The 13,847-nt window shown below is 51.3% G+C and overlaps 1 protein-coding gene across 1 annotated transcript in view; it reads left to right on the top strand.

The window, feature by feature from the left end:
- GRIK4 (glutamate ionotropic receptor kainate type subunit 4) overlaps nt 1-13,847 on the top strand; it is a 307,210-nt gene that overhangs the window by 152,402 nt on the left and 140,961 nt on the right. Inside the window, exons 4-5 of the mRNA XM_007121709.2 lie at nt 2,239-2,404; nt 12,718-12,896. Coding sequence (XP_007121771.1) covers nt 2,239-2,404; nt 12,718-12,896 — 345 coding nt within the window. The remainder of the gene's footprint in view (nt 1-2,238; nt 2,405-12,717; nt 12,897-13,847) is intronic.

The following is a 13,847-nucleotide window of genomic DNA, read 5'->3' as shown; positions in this document are numbered from 1 at the left end:
GGCTGGCTGCTTTCTGCCTTGCTGCCCTCCCCTCCATGCCGCTCACCTCTCCATCCCCCCCACCCCTCCACGATGACTTCCGGGGATGCATTTGCACCTGCAGATCCGTTTTGGATTGATCTTTGTCCCAGAGAGAGACTCAGCAGGATTGGCCTGGCCATCCCTCCCTGGGCCCATCAGAGCAGCTGGCTGCATCCAAGCAGCCTTCAAGATGCCAGGCTGTGCTGGAGACTTCCCACCAGCTCCCCTTCCTAGGGAGGCCCCTCAGCCCTCACCCCTTGCACATACAGACCTATGAGCTTTTCCAGGAGCTGCAAGATTTGGGGAGAAAGGGGGAAGGGAATGAGAAAAGGCATTGCCTAAACACTTACCCCGCGTGTTAGGAACTGACCTAGTACATCCTTCACATACAGGGTCTCGTTTTGTTCTCCCAAAGCTCAAGAAGCACCTGTTGTTTCTCCATGTTAATGAAGCTTAGCCAGGTTAAGCAGTTTGCCCCAAATCACACAGCAGAACCCAGATGCAAACCCAGGACTGTAGACTCTAAAACCCATTTTCCTGAGTCTTCACTTTCCTGAGCCTTTTGCCTGCTTCATCTCTGGGATTGGTGGATCCAAGGGAATCTCTAAGGGTACTTTCTATGGTGGTGTAAGTTAGCTGCTCCTGGAACCCGGTAGGCTGGATGGCCACACGGGGCGGGCCTTGGGCAGAGATGCTCAGATGTCTAAGCCAGCCAGCCTGGCCACCCTGCCCCTGCCCAGCCTGGCCTCCATCTTACCCTTCTGTCACCTTTTTTCCTTTCAAGGTGCATTTGTTATTCATTTTAGACAGATTGTAAGCGTTGCAAAATATCAGTGGGAAGAAAGACCCCTTAGGACACACCCCAGGTCAATGTCGCTCTTTAATGTTATTACTCACCAGTCTCTCTCCCCAGTTCTATGCTTTTCAGTCTCTGCTAAAAAATATTGGTTGCCCTCTCTCTGTGGTTCAAGGGCTAATCCTAGTTGAATTCAGGAATTTTCTCCCTAGTTTCTGCTAAATCTTTACCCTCCCCTCATCCCAGTCTCCGAGGAGCTCTGGTTTCTGGCTGACTTCTTCCAGAAGCTTAAAAGGATAAGGTAGAAGAATCCCACAGAGACCGTGTCAATGTCATCCCAGACTCTGGGCCAGCCCAGGCAGAGAAAACTTCTGCAATCATGTCTGAATAACCCATTCTAGGAACCAACCAACTCACCATCAGGAAGTTCTTCTTGCTGTCTACCCTAAATCTTACTCACTTTCACATCAGTCCAAACCCATGCTCACAATGATCTGGCCCTCACACTGGGCACCCTAAGTGAGGATGAGGGTTGAGGTTTCAGCCCCATCTCTGATAGAGGCACAAGCAGCCTTTAGCTCTTCTGGCTCTTCTGGGTACCAGGGTGACATAATAAAATCAAGGTGGATGGCAGCTTATTACGTTTTAACTTTCTTATTACCTACCCAATAGCCTAAGCTGCCACTAAAGCAGCCATCCCAGCCTGTTAATATCTCTTTCCTGGAGAAGAGAGGCAGAAGGCAGGGGCAGTGCCTCCTTGAAATGTCAGGAATAGACGCAGAGGGAAGCTGACACTGTCCTAATGAAGCCAAAGCAGGTATTTATTTACCGGGCTCCATCCGGAGGCCCTCTGGATAGTTTCCCAGCCTGCAGCGCTTCCCCCTCCTCACGTAAGTCTACGGAGGAACCCATCCCAGGCTTTTACCCAGGATGGGAGCTGGTTTATTTATCTGTTGGCTAGGCTGGGCTGAGGGGGCCCCTCCCTTAGACCCCAGGGCAGTGTTTTTCTCTTTTTGCCATCTCTGCTCTGATTCATTAACCACACATAAAATAATATAAGGATTATGCCTTCAAGAGCCGTTTGTCTCTCTGCCCAGCAGTGGGCAGTTCTTCTGAGAATAAAGACCTATCGTTTTGTCTTCTCAGGGCCACAGACCCCAGCTCCAAGGTCCACAGTACATTTACCCAGGTCCCCGGCTGAAGGGTTTCCCATCCTGGGTCTCAAGCGTTGTCATGGATGCCACGTCATCTTCCTCCTGTGGAGTGGGTGCCCCGAGTCTTGCGAGTTCCATCTCTTGCCAGGCAAAGGTCTTTTTACAAAAGAAACCACCCTCTGCAGCTTTGTCTCACTCATCCCTCTTTTCTTTCTGTCTTGCTGGTTCCGGATCTTCCATGCTGCCCACTTTTGCTCCTCCGCCCAGGTCCCTCATTTCAAAGTGGCCCCGGAGGAGTTTATCAAGTTCCAGTTCCAGAGATTCACAACCCTGAACCTCCACCCCAGCAGCACTGACATCAGCGTGGCTGTAGCTGGGATCCTGAACTTCTTCAATTGCACCACCGCCTGCCTCATCTGTGCCAAAGCAGAATGTAAGTTTCCCCAGGCTGGCTCCACCCCAGACGTCAGGTCGTGTTGATTTCAACCTGATTGATTTGCCCCCAGCTGCAGATGATACACCAAGAAGGGGGGGCTCCTTCCAATCGTGGGAACGACAACCAGAGGATTCGGGGATTCCTACGTGTCCTTGGCCGTTTGTCCGTGTGTGTAGGTGAAAGAGCACCCTTTGCCAGAACTCCCTGTGCATGCGCGGAACAGAGAGGAGCTCAGTTACAGGGAGACTGGCCAACCACCAAGCCTTTTGGCATCTACAAACGCAATTCCCACGTTTTCAGCCTCATTGTTAAGGAGCTACAAAAAGAGAGAGAGGGAAAATATAAACTTGGATACATTTGTACTTGATGGGTTGAAGAGCTTCTTTCCTCGGAGAGTAGATGTTTCTGATGGAACAAGGTCCAAGGTCAATTCCAGATAAAGCATTTTTTATTTTTGCAAATGCAGGTTTTAGAAATGCATTTTCTCTGATTCTCAATTTGCGACATAAATTTAGTGTTTATGAGATTTAGCGAATTTAAGCCAGCACATTCCAGCAAATCTGTGCATCTGTCTGCTCCCGGTGACAGCTGTGCAGCACACACAGACAGGTGCTGGCTACTGGCTACCACTGGGGCCCGGAGCCCGAGATGCAGGCGTCTGTGTCCAGTGTGGCTCACCTGTGCAGGTCTTCCCTTGCGGGTCTGGGTGGGCTGAACTGGAAGAGGTTCGCCATCTCCATAGGCTCCTCTCCATGGCTCCTCAGAACTGCTCTGCAGTGTAAGTCCCTCCTCCACCCTGGAATCCCTACAGCATCTGAAAACAAAAGCCCCCTCCCTGCCAAGGGTCAGAACCACCTTCTTTACGGGACCTTTGCACCTTACTGACTCCACCTGTACCTTCATTCATTTATTCAACACAACGTGATTATTTGCTCTGTGCTACCCAAGAAACAAAGTAGCTGAGTCCCAACTGCGTATGCTTTTTGTATACCTTATTTAATTATTACCACAACCCAGTGGGTTTGGAAATGTTGGAATTCCCCATTTTAAAGTTTAATACAATTTATAGTCCAGTTTCTCAGTCTCTCTAGCCACACGTCAAGTGCTCAATAGCCACGTGTGGACAGTACAGATATAGAACATTTCTGTCTTCACAGAAAGTGCTATTGGACAGCATTGTTTTAGATGATAAGGGTTTTGTGGACGAAGCATTTTGTGGCCAAAAAAAGAGAGAAATGTTTAGATAACACTTCGTTCTATCTCTCCCTCGTGGAGATTTTCAGCACACATTAGCATGGACACCCTGAGTTGTCCTGTGGCCAAAACAACTATTTACCTCAGCATCTTCCAAATAGGTTTGATCATATGCCCCCAAAAGGATGCTGCTCTAAAAGCTCACAGGATGCTAGTATTTGATGGAACACAGCTGGGATATGATGCATTCCACCAGGTGGCCCTTCTCGTGTAGCATCCTCGCAGCATTGAAAGATGTAACAGAATCAAGGATTCTCCCCTGGAAATTTCTGCCACAAGCCCACTCAGGCAGGACTGAACTGGCACACCCCAGGCCCCCAGCGAGAATGTTGAGAGACAGAGGACAGGCTGTAAATATGCCCAGGCAAAGATTGTCCTGCAGTCCTCATCTGTGCTGGGTACAGCGTCTCACCAACCTGACAGGAAGTTCTTTCTTGTGTCTAGCCACAGTCCCTCTTGCTTTGAAGCCGAGCCCTGTTTCCTCTGCTTCAGCTCTTACTGGGCTTTGGGAAGTTGTTCAGATGTTTGTTAAACACCTGCTGTGTGCCAAGTACCATGCTAGATACTGTTGCCTCCTAGCCCAGGGCTATTTCCACTGGAATTGACATTCTCCGACATTCTAACAGTTCCTTGCAGATTGCAAAGCACTTTCACTTATGTTTTCCCACTTTACCTCCCTCTTTCCCAGTCATTCTGAGCTGAGCAAAGAGTCTTGGAGCTGCTAAGTGACTTGACTTAAGATCACGACGAAGCTGGTACATGACAAAACCAAGACTCTTAACTCCGGTCCTCCGACTATGAGCCAGGGCTTCCTCCTCCGAGGCCCCTCCCACCCTCCTGGGCTGCACCGGCAGACTCAGAGGAGCGGCTCAGGGTGGGCTCTACCCGGCAGGCACAGTGTCCTTTGAAGGGCAGAGATCTCCCTGGAACAGTGTGTCCCCTTGCTCCGTTGAGTGGCGTGCGGGATGGCGGAGCACAAAGTTCTGGAGAGGCTGAGCCTGCCCAAGTGCTAGAGAGGCTGGCCCACATCCCAGGGGAGACGCATCAACAGCACAGTGCTGCTCCGAGGACTCATCCATGGAGGCTGCTGAGTGACTCTGGCCCCCCCTACCGGGGGGAGGGAAGGTGGGGCAAGAGCAGGAGAAGTTCAAGGGCAAAGAGGATTCAAAACCTAATCAAAGGCTGAAGAAATGAGGGACTGAAGGGAAATGCAGCTCAGAGCTTGGGAGGAGACGCTCTTCCATCTTCCTTATTAATGCAGGGCCAGGAGACACTGCAAGTCGAATTAGGAACTGGAATCTAATTCTATTTTCCTGCTGTCAAAATTAAGCATAACAGAGATCATTCCCTGGGGAATCATGCCATGTACTCTCCTTCTTCCCCAAAGTAGATTTTTCAATAAGCAGGTTTTGGACCAAGTAGAGCTGTACTGTGGATGACATTATTTTTCTTAAATGGGGGAAAATAAATTAGAACATCTCTGCAAGTACCTAGTTCTAGTGAGGCTGGGGGAGGAGAAGTGAGGAGCCCAGGCGCGGCCATCTGGTCAACCCCGTGGAGCCTGGGGAGGGGCGGAGTTTGCTGTTAGGGGACTTCCTAGGAAAGTTGGGGTTCCCCACTACTGTCCCTAAGGCCCCTTTGGTGAGCCCTGCCACAGAGTTACCTTTTGAGACACTCAGGCTGGACCCAGAGCCTTTTACTCTTCGTGGTCACAAGTATAATATGCCGTGTATTTTCCTGGTATCATTGTACATAGCTCAGATCAACTTTTTTTTCAGGCTTGCTTTGGTGTTTCTAAGTATTTTAATGTCCTTTTTTTGTGGCTACAAGTCCTGAGCCCCTACACCCTCTGCCGTTTACGTGCTACCTGTGTGATCTTGGCAAAGTGACTTAGGCACTTGCTAGCCTCTGTTGTCTCATCTATAAAATGGGGATGAGGCCTCCTCCCTCCCAGGGTGGTTGAGGGGATAAGATAGGACGACACACAGTGTATAACAGCGTCCACATCTAGGGAACACACAGCACACATGGTTTTAACTCTCTTTCCTTCCTGGAATCCCTTTTGAACAAGGCCAGGTCAGGACCTGCAGTGGCGTGACCGGAGTTCCGCTCTGTCCTTGTAACACCCCCGTGTTGGCTAAACTCGGTCCAGATGTTGGAGAGGAGAGACTCTGGTCTCCTGGGGAGGAAGTGTGGCTGAAAAGAAACGCAGGCTGGTTCAGTAAAATGGGAACAGTCTTTGCAGGCAAACCAAGCTGCTCCACCACTCATGAGCTGTGTGATGTGAAGCAGGTCACTCTACCTCTCTGAGCTTTAGTTCCCTCCCATGTAAAGTGGGGATAATAATGCCTCTCAGGGTGATTGGGTGGAAGGTATCTGGGCCCAGAATGTAATACACATTTAATTACTGTTACTTTATCCTGCAACCCTGGTTGTGGCAGTAGCGGGTGGAGGACTGGTGTGTCGGGAATGATACCCAGAGTCCCGTGTGAGTAGCTGGGGGACGAGGGGGGCAGTAGTTGGCCTTTCTAGTGCCACCCCCCCAGGAGGCACTGTGAGAGGCCTTTTGCTTACGGTGATACAAATTAACCACTTACGGAACACTTACTGTATAACAAACACTCTGCTAAAGGTTTGAAATTATCTCATTTAAACCTCACACTAACCATATAAGATGGGTTCTATAGAAATTTTTATTATATGCATGAAGAAAAGAGAGATTAAGTCCATTTTCAAGGTCACATGGTTCTTGTTACCTCCTCTCCCTGCATCTCCAAACACTGTGGAAGAGACAGAAGTGAGGGACCATTTTTCCTATTTTATGGGAGGACTGAGGCCTTCCCAGGCAACCCAAGTGGTGAATCAGAGGCCAGAACTTGGAATCAGAAACCTGGGTTTGGACCTTGGCCAGTTAGTTCTGTGATCTGTCCCAGCATCTCTCCTGCTGCAGTGATTTGGTCTCTACCCAGGAATAATGATAATACCTGCTTCCAGGGCACTTGTAGGGTTAAATCAACAGTATGTGAAGAAACTTAGGAAACACTGAAGGCAGTTCTCAGGGCAGGGATGCCTCCTGGGCCCCAGTAATTAATAAACCAACAAACACCCTGAAGCGGAGAGGCCGAGGGGAGCGCAGAGGGCAGGTTCTCCCCAAACCCATCCTTGCCGTCAGAGAAGGGGGCAGCCTCCATAGCCGAGCAAGGCAGCAGGTGGTCCTCCTGGGGCTGAGAAGTCTCAGCCTGCTCCTGCATCCCCTCTCTGTCTCCTCCTCTGGCCCCCGTGGTCTGGCCCTTTCTGCCCTTTCTCGGGGCCAAGCCCAGGTGTGGGATGGGACAAAACCAAGAAGCAGGTGAAATACGTAGGTCGTTCAAGCATTTGAATTTGTTCCGTGCCCCTGCCCCGCTGACAACACCTCGGACCCTCATCCCTCTCTCTCCATCAGAATCTGCTCCCTGGAAAACCAGGACGTGAAAACCGTACGCCCGAGGCACTTGCACCTGGCAGGGGGAGGGGACTGGAGATGTACCAGGTTTAGGGCATGGTGCATGGCGGTGAACTCACATCGTCTCCCTAAATCCTCGCCATAATCCTCTGGTCGGTGTTCCATCAGCTGCCTCTCACAAGATTTTAAAGTGTCGCCCCTGCTGGGAATATTAACATTTTCCAGAATCAAAGCTTGCAGCCCAGGGAATCAGCCAGTGGAGAGGAGGCATGCCCGTTGACATGATTATGTATTCTTAATTTTTGATACAAAGGTCCTCTGTGTCCCCTGCAGACCCATCCCTTAGGCGTTTGTGTCCTTGTCCTGCAGACCTGTGTAACCCCTGCTGTGCCTTTCTCAGCCTCTCCGTCCTTTTCCTCCCCACCCCACCTGGCCCCTGGGTCCCAGTCCCAGAAGCCAGTCTCCCTCCTTCTTCCTAGAACAGCCTGCCTACTGGGTTTCACATCCATCCATCCCATTGCATACTGAGCAAGACTAATAGGTTCCCCAGTTCCCGCTCAGCCTTGGCCTCGGCAGGAGACTCACTGCTGGGCCAAGGGCCCCTCAGGAGAGGAGGGTCAGGGTGGAGGTGGAGGGGAAGCAGGGAGAGAGCAGCTTTTAACCCCTCTGGTGGCAGCTGCCTTTGGCAAATCCCTTAGTTCCATGAAACAGATAGAGGTGAGGAGAACGACAATTGGAAAATGCCAAACTGCACTGAAAAACTCTAATCTTCTTTATGTAACTAAACCACTCTTCCTCTTCTGCAGATGCTTTCTGCTACCTAGAATAAAAAAAGGATCCTTTTCTGATTCATAAAGGCTCTCTGGGCTGGAAAGACATCAACATATTTGTAGTTGAACTTTCCGACCCCTGGTTTCATTCCCTCTACAACCATGCTCAACTGGGGCTTCAGTCTTTCCTTGACTACCTCCAGCAATGGGGAACTCACTCCCTCCTGATGCAGCCCACTGCCTCTTTAGATGGTTCCAACCGAGCTTCTTCCTTATGATAGCTAAGTGTGTCCCCCTGCGACTTCCATGCATTCATTATTTCTGGGGTTAGCCCTTGACTACAACTCAAGAGCAAGTCTGTCTTATGACAGCCCTTCCCCTCTTCCTCAGACCAGGCACCCACTTCCTTCAGTGGCTCCTCAAATGACGTGGTGTCTGTCCCCACCTGGCAGTGCTGCCCCCCTGATCTGTTAGGATGCAGAGTCTCCCTCTTCCCCCAGCGGTCTGTGTTCAGTCCACCAGCAAGCCCTGTGCACCCTACCTCACGGTGGGGATGAGCCGAGGAGTTTGAAATAGGAGCCCTGCCCAACACTGTGAAATAATTACAGTACATGTTATCTATCGTAATACATGCATATATGCATAAGCATATGCTATCTAATGTTTCATATGGTTTATAACCAAGGGCTGTATTCTGTGAATTGGATAATAAATCCTGTGTGAGTTGGGAGAAGAGAGAGAAGTGGGTGGGGGCTGGAGATCGGAGAGAGGGTTTGGGGGAGGAGATGGGGTGAAGGACCATTGGGATGTGAGTGAGTGGGGGAGGGGGGGTGGATGGAAGCCAGATTTGGGAGGCGCCTTCTGGGTGACAGACACTGTTCTGCTGACTTGCCATCCTCTGACTCCCCCTGTAAGGTAGTCAGGACCCTTACCTCACAGATGAGGACATGCAGGGGCAGAGGGGCAGAGAGAATGGCCCACACTAGCTAACCTACGGGCGGTGCAGGAGCTGGGGTTCAGGGCCCACCTGGCGCTCTTTCTGTTACTTCAGGTGCAGTGCAGCCTGGGAAAGGGAGTGACTGGGTAGGAGATCCTGGGGGCGGTTGCGGACCTCCCAGGGACTCGCTGCCCTTCTCCCCTGCCCTCCCCTGGGCCTTCCCTGCCTCCCAGCAAAGTGTTGGATGAGAAGGGGAAGGGATGCTGCTTCCTTGTTTAAAAGGTAGCAGAGCACCCCAAGGGGCAGCGGGGGCTGGGGCATGTGCTCATCGATTAGAGCAGGGTCCCCAGTTTCCCTGACACGTTGGGGCTCTTTTACCCGGGAGCTCAGTGCACCTGCCAGCTTTAAAGGGATGAAGGGTCCCTGGGCTGCCTTTGCCAGGCTGCTCCGTGCTGTGTGTAATTGTACTGTCACTCCCCAGTCTTTTGTCTTCTCCCACTGAATTTCATTGCCCATCTAAAGGATCCCAGGGGATTTGACCTCTCTCCCCGTCAGGCTCCAAAGATTCTCCCTGCTGCATTCCAGGCCCTATGGGGGTTCACACACACCATTCCTCCGTTACTCATACCTCCAGATGCTCCCTGAGAGCATGCCCTGACAGATCTTTCCTTGAGCCAAGCAGATGGCCAAGACTTCAGCAGCTCCAGCTCTGTGGCCTCCCCGACCTCCTTGTCCTTTGGATCGGGTGCTCAGACCTTTGTCCAAGTGGGATTTTGCTTTTCCCATCATCTCTGAGAAGATGTGAATATTCTCTCCATTTTACAGATAGGACACAGTGGAGCTGCCCCACAGGAAACCAGATTTTCAGGCCACCAAACAAAATAGGGATATCCTTTGGGTTGTTTTTTTTTAAATTTTTATTGGAGTATAGTTGATTTACAATGTTGTGTTAGTTTCAGGTGTACAGCAAAGTGAATCAGTTATACATATATCCACTCTTTTTTAGATTCTTTTCCCGTATAGGCCATTACAGAGTATTGAGTAGAGTTCCCTGTGCTATACAGCAGATCCTTATTAGTTGTCTATTTTATATATGGTAGTGGGGATATGATTTGAACTTTGCTATAGACTTAGCTACAGGTTCCTGGCCTCTAAGCTCCTGAGGGCAGGGTCTGTACCTGATCCATCGTCTCTGCTGATGTGCTATTGGCCGGGTGCCGGGCCCTTAGGACAGAGAGTGCTGGATGAACAGACGTGTACCTTCCTCCTTCTTCCTTCTGCCTCACTGAGTCACCATTCCTGACCTTTGGGTTCTTGTGGGGATGAGTAGACACAAAAGAAGTAACGCTGATTCTACGCATGCCAGTTCCAGGTGTGCTTTCACATAGGATCTCAGTGAGTTCTCACCTGTTAAGCCCATTTTACAGATGAAGAGTGGAGCCTTGAAGAGGTTAGATGGTTCTCAAGGTCACACAGCCAGCGAGGGTTGACCCTGAGCTTGAATCCAGATCTTCTGCATCTGGGTTGGCAGGAAGATCCCTGGCAGCATCAGTGCCACTCTGGATGGAAGCCGGTGGTGAGGGGCTGGGAGGGGCACCGATAGCAGCAGGGGGTCTGTACAAGCCTCTTTCGAGGCCTGTTTGGGAAGGAAGGGAAGGCCAACCCGATGCTGGGCTTGCACGGCCTGGGTTTCTGAAGCCTCTTTGTGAATAGCAGGCCCTCCGGGGGCTCCCTGCTCCCTGACGCAGCCTCCAGCTCCTGGGACCACCTTCTCAGGACCCGGGGGACGGGAGTTAGGGATTGACCCCACCTTCCGGAGCTCCAGTCTCCAACATGCCAGGCCCGTGGGCTCTACCCCGCTCCCTTTTCCTTGTTAACACGGCACACCAAGGCTTCCCCGCCAAAGCCCAGAGACGCGTGTCTCCAGGCCTCCCTGGGTTCTGTGCCTGATTCTTCCTGCTGCATTTTATCCTAAGAGGCAGTCTGTCTCAGGGGAAGAGGGTTGGATGGAGATGAGAAAATGGGGATTCTGGTCCCAGCTGTGTTCCTGGGCACATCCTGTCGTCTCTCTACAAAATGAGGGAGGTGCTACGAATGCTCTTCAGATGCCCCCCCATCTTACCTTTTGGTTCTCAAGGGTCAGGAGGGGGCGTGACCTGAACAGGGAGGGTCATATTCGTGACATCTCTGCATTTAATATTCCTTTAACCAGTCCAGACACCAAGCACTGGGATCTTGGGTTAGAAAGCAGCCCTTCCTGGGCCATCCCCAGCGTGTGCAGACTGTGTCTGGGAGAGTTACTCCTCTCCTGCCTCCTGTTCGCCTCTGGGCTGTGGGATTCGAATACTTTATAGGATCCTTGGGAGGACTTAAATGAGATGAGCCATTAAAATGTTTAGCCCATTACCTGGAACACAATAAGAATTCAATAAATGGTACTCTTATCGTTGATTGGCTTTTGAGAGCAAATGCCTATAGGTCTCTTTCCATTGGAATTGAGACTGCTGTCTTCTCAGGAGACCTCCCACCCAACCACACACCCTCCTCCTGGCCTGCCTTTTCAGAGACAAAGCAGGATTAAGACCTTTGTGTCTCGGTGACATCCTTCTGGAATCCCTCCTCCGTATGCTGGACGGCAAATAGCGAGGGAGGGGGAGAGTCTTTAGCGCACAATCCCAGTTTTCTGTTTTGTTCTGGTTCCACATGATTGCCTGCTGGAATGCAATTCAAGACCTGTTCTTTCATAATCATAATAATACCTTGTCTCAGTGCAGCCGTGGTGCTCTGAGGAGTTCAAAGGGTTTCGCTAGACCTGGTTTCTGGGCCTTGTGACCTTGAGGGAATTGCTCCCCGACCTACACCACGGAAATAAAGGCTGGATGTAACATTTATGAGGGTTCACCATGTGCGAGGCTCTGGCCTAAGCACTTGGCGTGTTACTTCATCTAATCTTCTCCACCGCCCTGAGCTCTGGCCGCTGATATTACAGGCACACCTCGTTTTACTGGGCTTCGCAGATACTGCTTTTTTACAAATTGAAGGTCTGTGGCAACCCGGCCTCAAGCAAGTCTATCGGTGCCATTTTTCCAACAACATTTGCTCACTACGTGTCTCTAGGTCACATTTTGATAATTCTCACCATATTTCAAACTTTTTCGTTATCATTATATTTGTTATGTGATTGGTGATCTTTGATGTTACTCTTGCAAAAAGATTACGACCCACTGAGGGCTCAGATAATGGTTAGCCTTTTTAAGCAATAAAATATTTTTAAATTAAGGTATGTACATTGCTTTTTTTTAGACATAATGTTATTGCACGTTTAACAGACTACAGTATAGTGTAAACATAACTTTTATATGCACCAGGAAACCAAAAAATTCTTGTGACTCGCTTTATGGCGGTGGCGTGGAACCAAACGCGCGATATCTCCGAGACTGCCTGTATTCTCATTTCTCAGATGAGCAACTGAGGTCAAGAGACCCAGCCACATGAGGTCACCCAGTGAGCAAGTGGCCAAGTTAGGGAAAGAAACCCAGGCCTGGTGGTCTCTGAACACAGGTCTTGGCTGCTGGGCAGCGATGCCCCCGGGGCCGTGAGAAGGAGTGGGGATTCTCTTGTCCAGCTCAAGGGAGCCTCATTCTCTGCCTTAAAAGAGCATTCCCCAGGGAGTCGGCGGGGGGAGGGCCCTGGGCGCTGAAGAGGGTTCTTTTCATTTGAGATGGGGTGACAGGACTCCCCAGAGGTTAAGAGACTCGCTCAGGTTAGGATGCGGCTGCTTAACCAACAGGGGGCAGACCCGCGACCCTGACTCCAGCCCGAGTCTTCGCTTGTCTTGCTTTGGCTCCCGTGTCTCCCGAGGCAGCGCCGTGGACCCTCAGGGGCTTTGTCCTCTCTTCCCCTGCAGGCCTTTTAAACCTCGAGAAGCTGCTCCGGCAATTCCTGATCTCCAAGGACACGCTCTCGGTCCGGATGTTGGATGACACTAGGGACCCCACCCCACTCCTCAAGGAGATCCGGGACGACAAGACAGCCACCATCATCATCCATGCCAACGCCTCCATGTCCCACACCATCCTCCTGAAGGTGGGCGCTGGGCCGGGCAGGTGCTGGTGGGCGCCGAGCAGCCTCCCCCTCCCCCTCCCCCTCCCTCTGAGCTGGCACCCTGCTCCCTTCTTGCCGTGGGCATCCTCCTGGGCCGAGGCTGAAGGAGGCTGGGGCTGGACTCCTGACCCTGACAAACCTCTGTGTGCTTCAGTTTCAATGGACAGCTCCTGAGAGCTAAAAGGAGAAAGCAGGGTGATGGCAATGTCATAGAAACATGTAACTCATGGTGCAACAGGGCAGCCACCAGCTGAAACACTGGCCAAGCCTAGACCTGCCAGGGGCTCTGTGGTCCAGGGGTTCCTAGGAGGGTCTAGGGTGGTGGGGTGGGCCACTTGGGGACTTGGGACAGAGGCTATTTGCCAAAAGGAGTAGAAGCATCTCCATATTTTGACAACCAGGGCAGTCACATCCACGTGTATTACTGAATATCGGGCCTGTGTGTAATCCTTACACGTGTACTACAGTTCACCAAGTGCTGTCATGTAATTTCTCAGTGTAATCCTCTCCATGACCACGTGAGGTGGGCGTGATATCTTCCCTTGGCAGATGAAGAAACTGAGACTCTGCGAGATGAGCAGCTTTGTCCAAGGCCCGGCCCTGTGAGGAGCAGAGCAAAGCTTCCATTGGTTCTCTTAACAGCAAATCAGCCCATGTCTTCTACCCGCCGGGACACAGAGGGGCAGGGTGCTAGCCCCTGAATCAACATATACACGTGGAAAGGGAGAGAGAGAGAGAGAGAGAGGGAGAGAAGTCAATGCCTGGGGGTCCACTCTGGACAAACAGCTGCAAAGCTGCAAACTGCTGGGCATCCTTGGAATCACTGGCTCCACTTCCTGGGCTGGTGGCTCGGCTAGGCAAGCAGCCCCAGAAAGAGTAGACCCTGCTTCCAGGCTCCGCCATGGCTCTGGCAGCTCCCCCAGCCTCTCCAGG

Source organism: Physeter macrocephalus, chromosome 16 (genome assembly GCF_002837175.3).
Source record: "Physeter macrocephalus isolate SW-GA chromosome 16, ASM283717v5, whole genome shotgun sequence".
In the NCBI taxonomy this organism is placed as follows: domain Eukaryota; kingdom Metazoa; phylum Chordata; class Mammalia; order Artiodactyla; family Physeteridae; genus Physeter; species Physeter macrocephalus.
The sequence above is the reverse complement of the archived record's forward strand: the minus strand, read 5'-3'. Positions and strand labels throughout refer to the sequence as shown.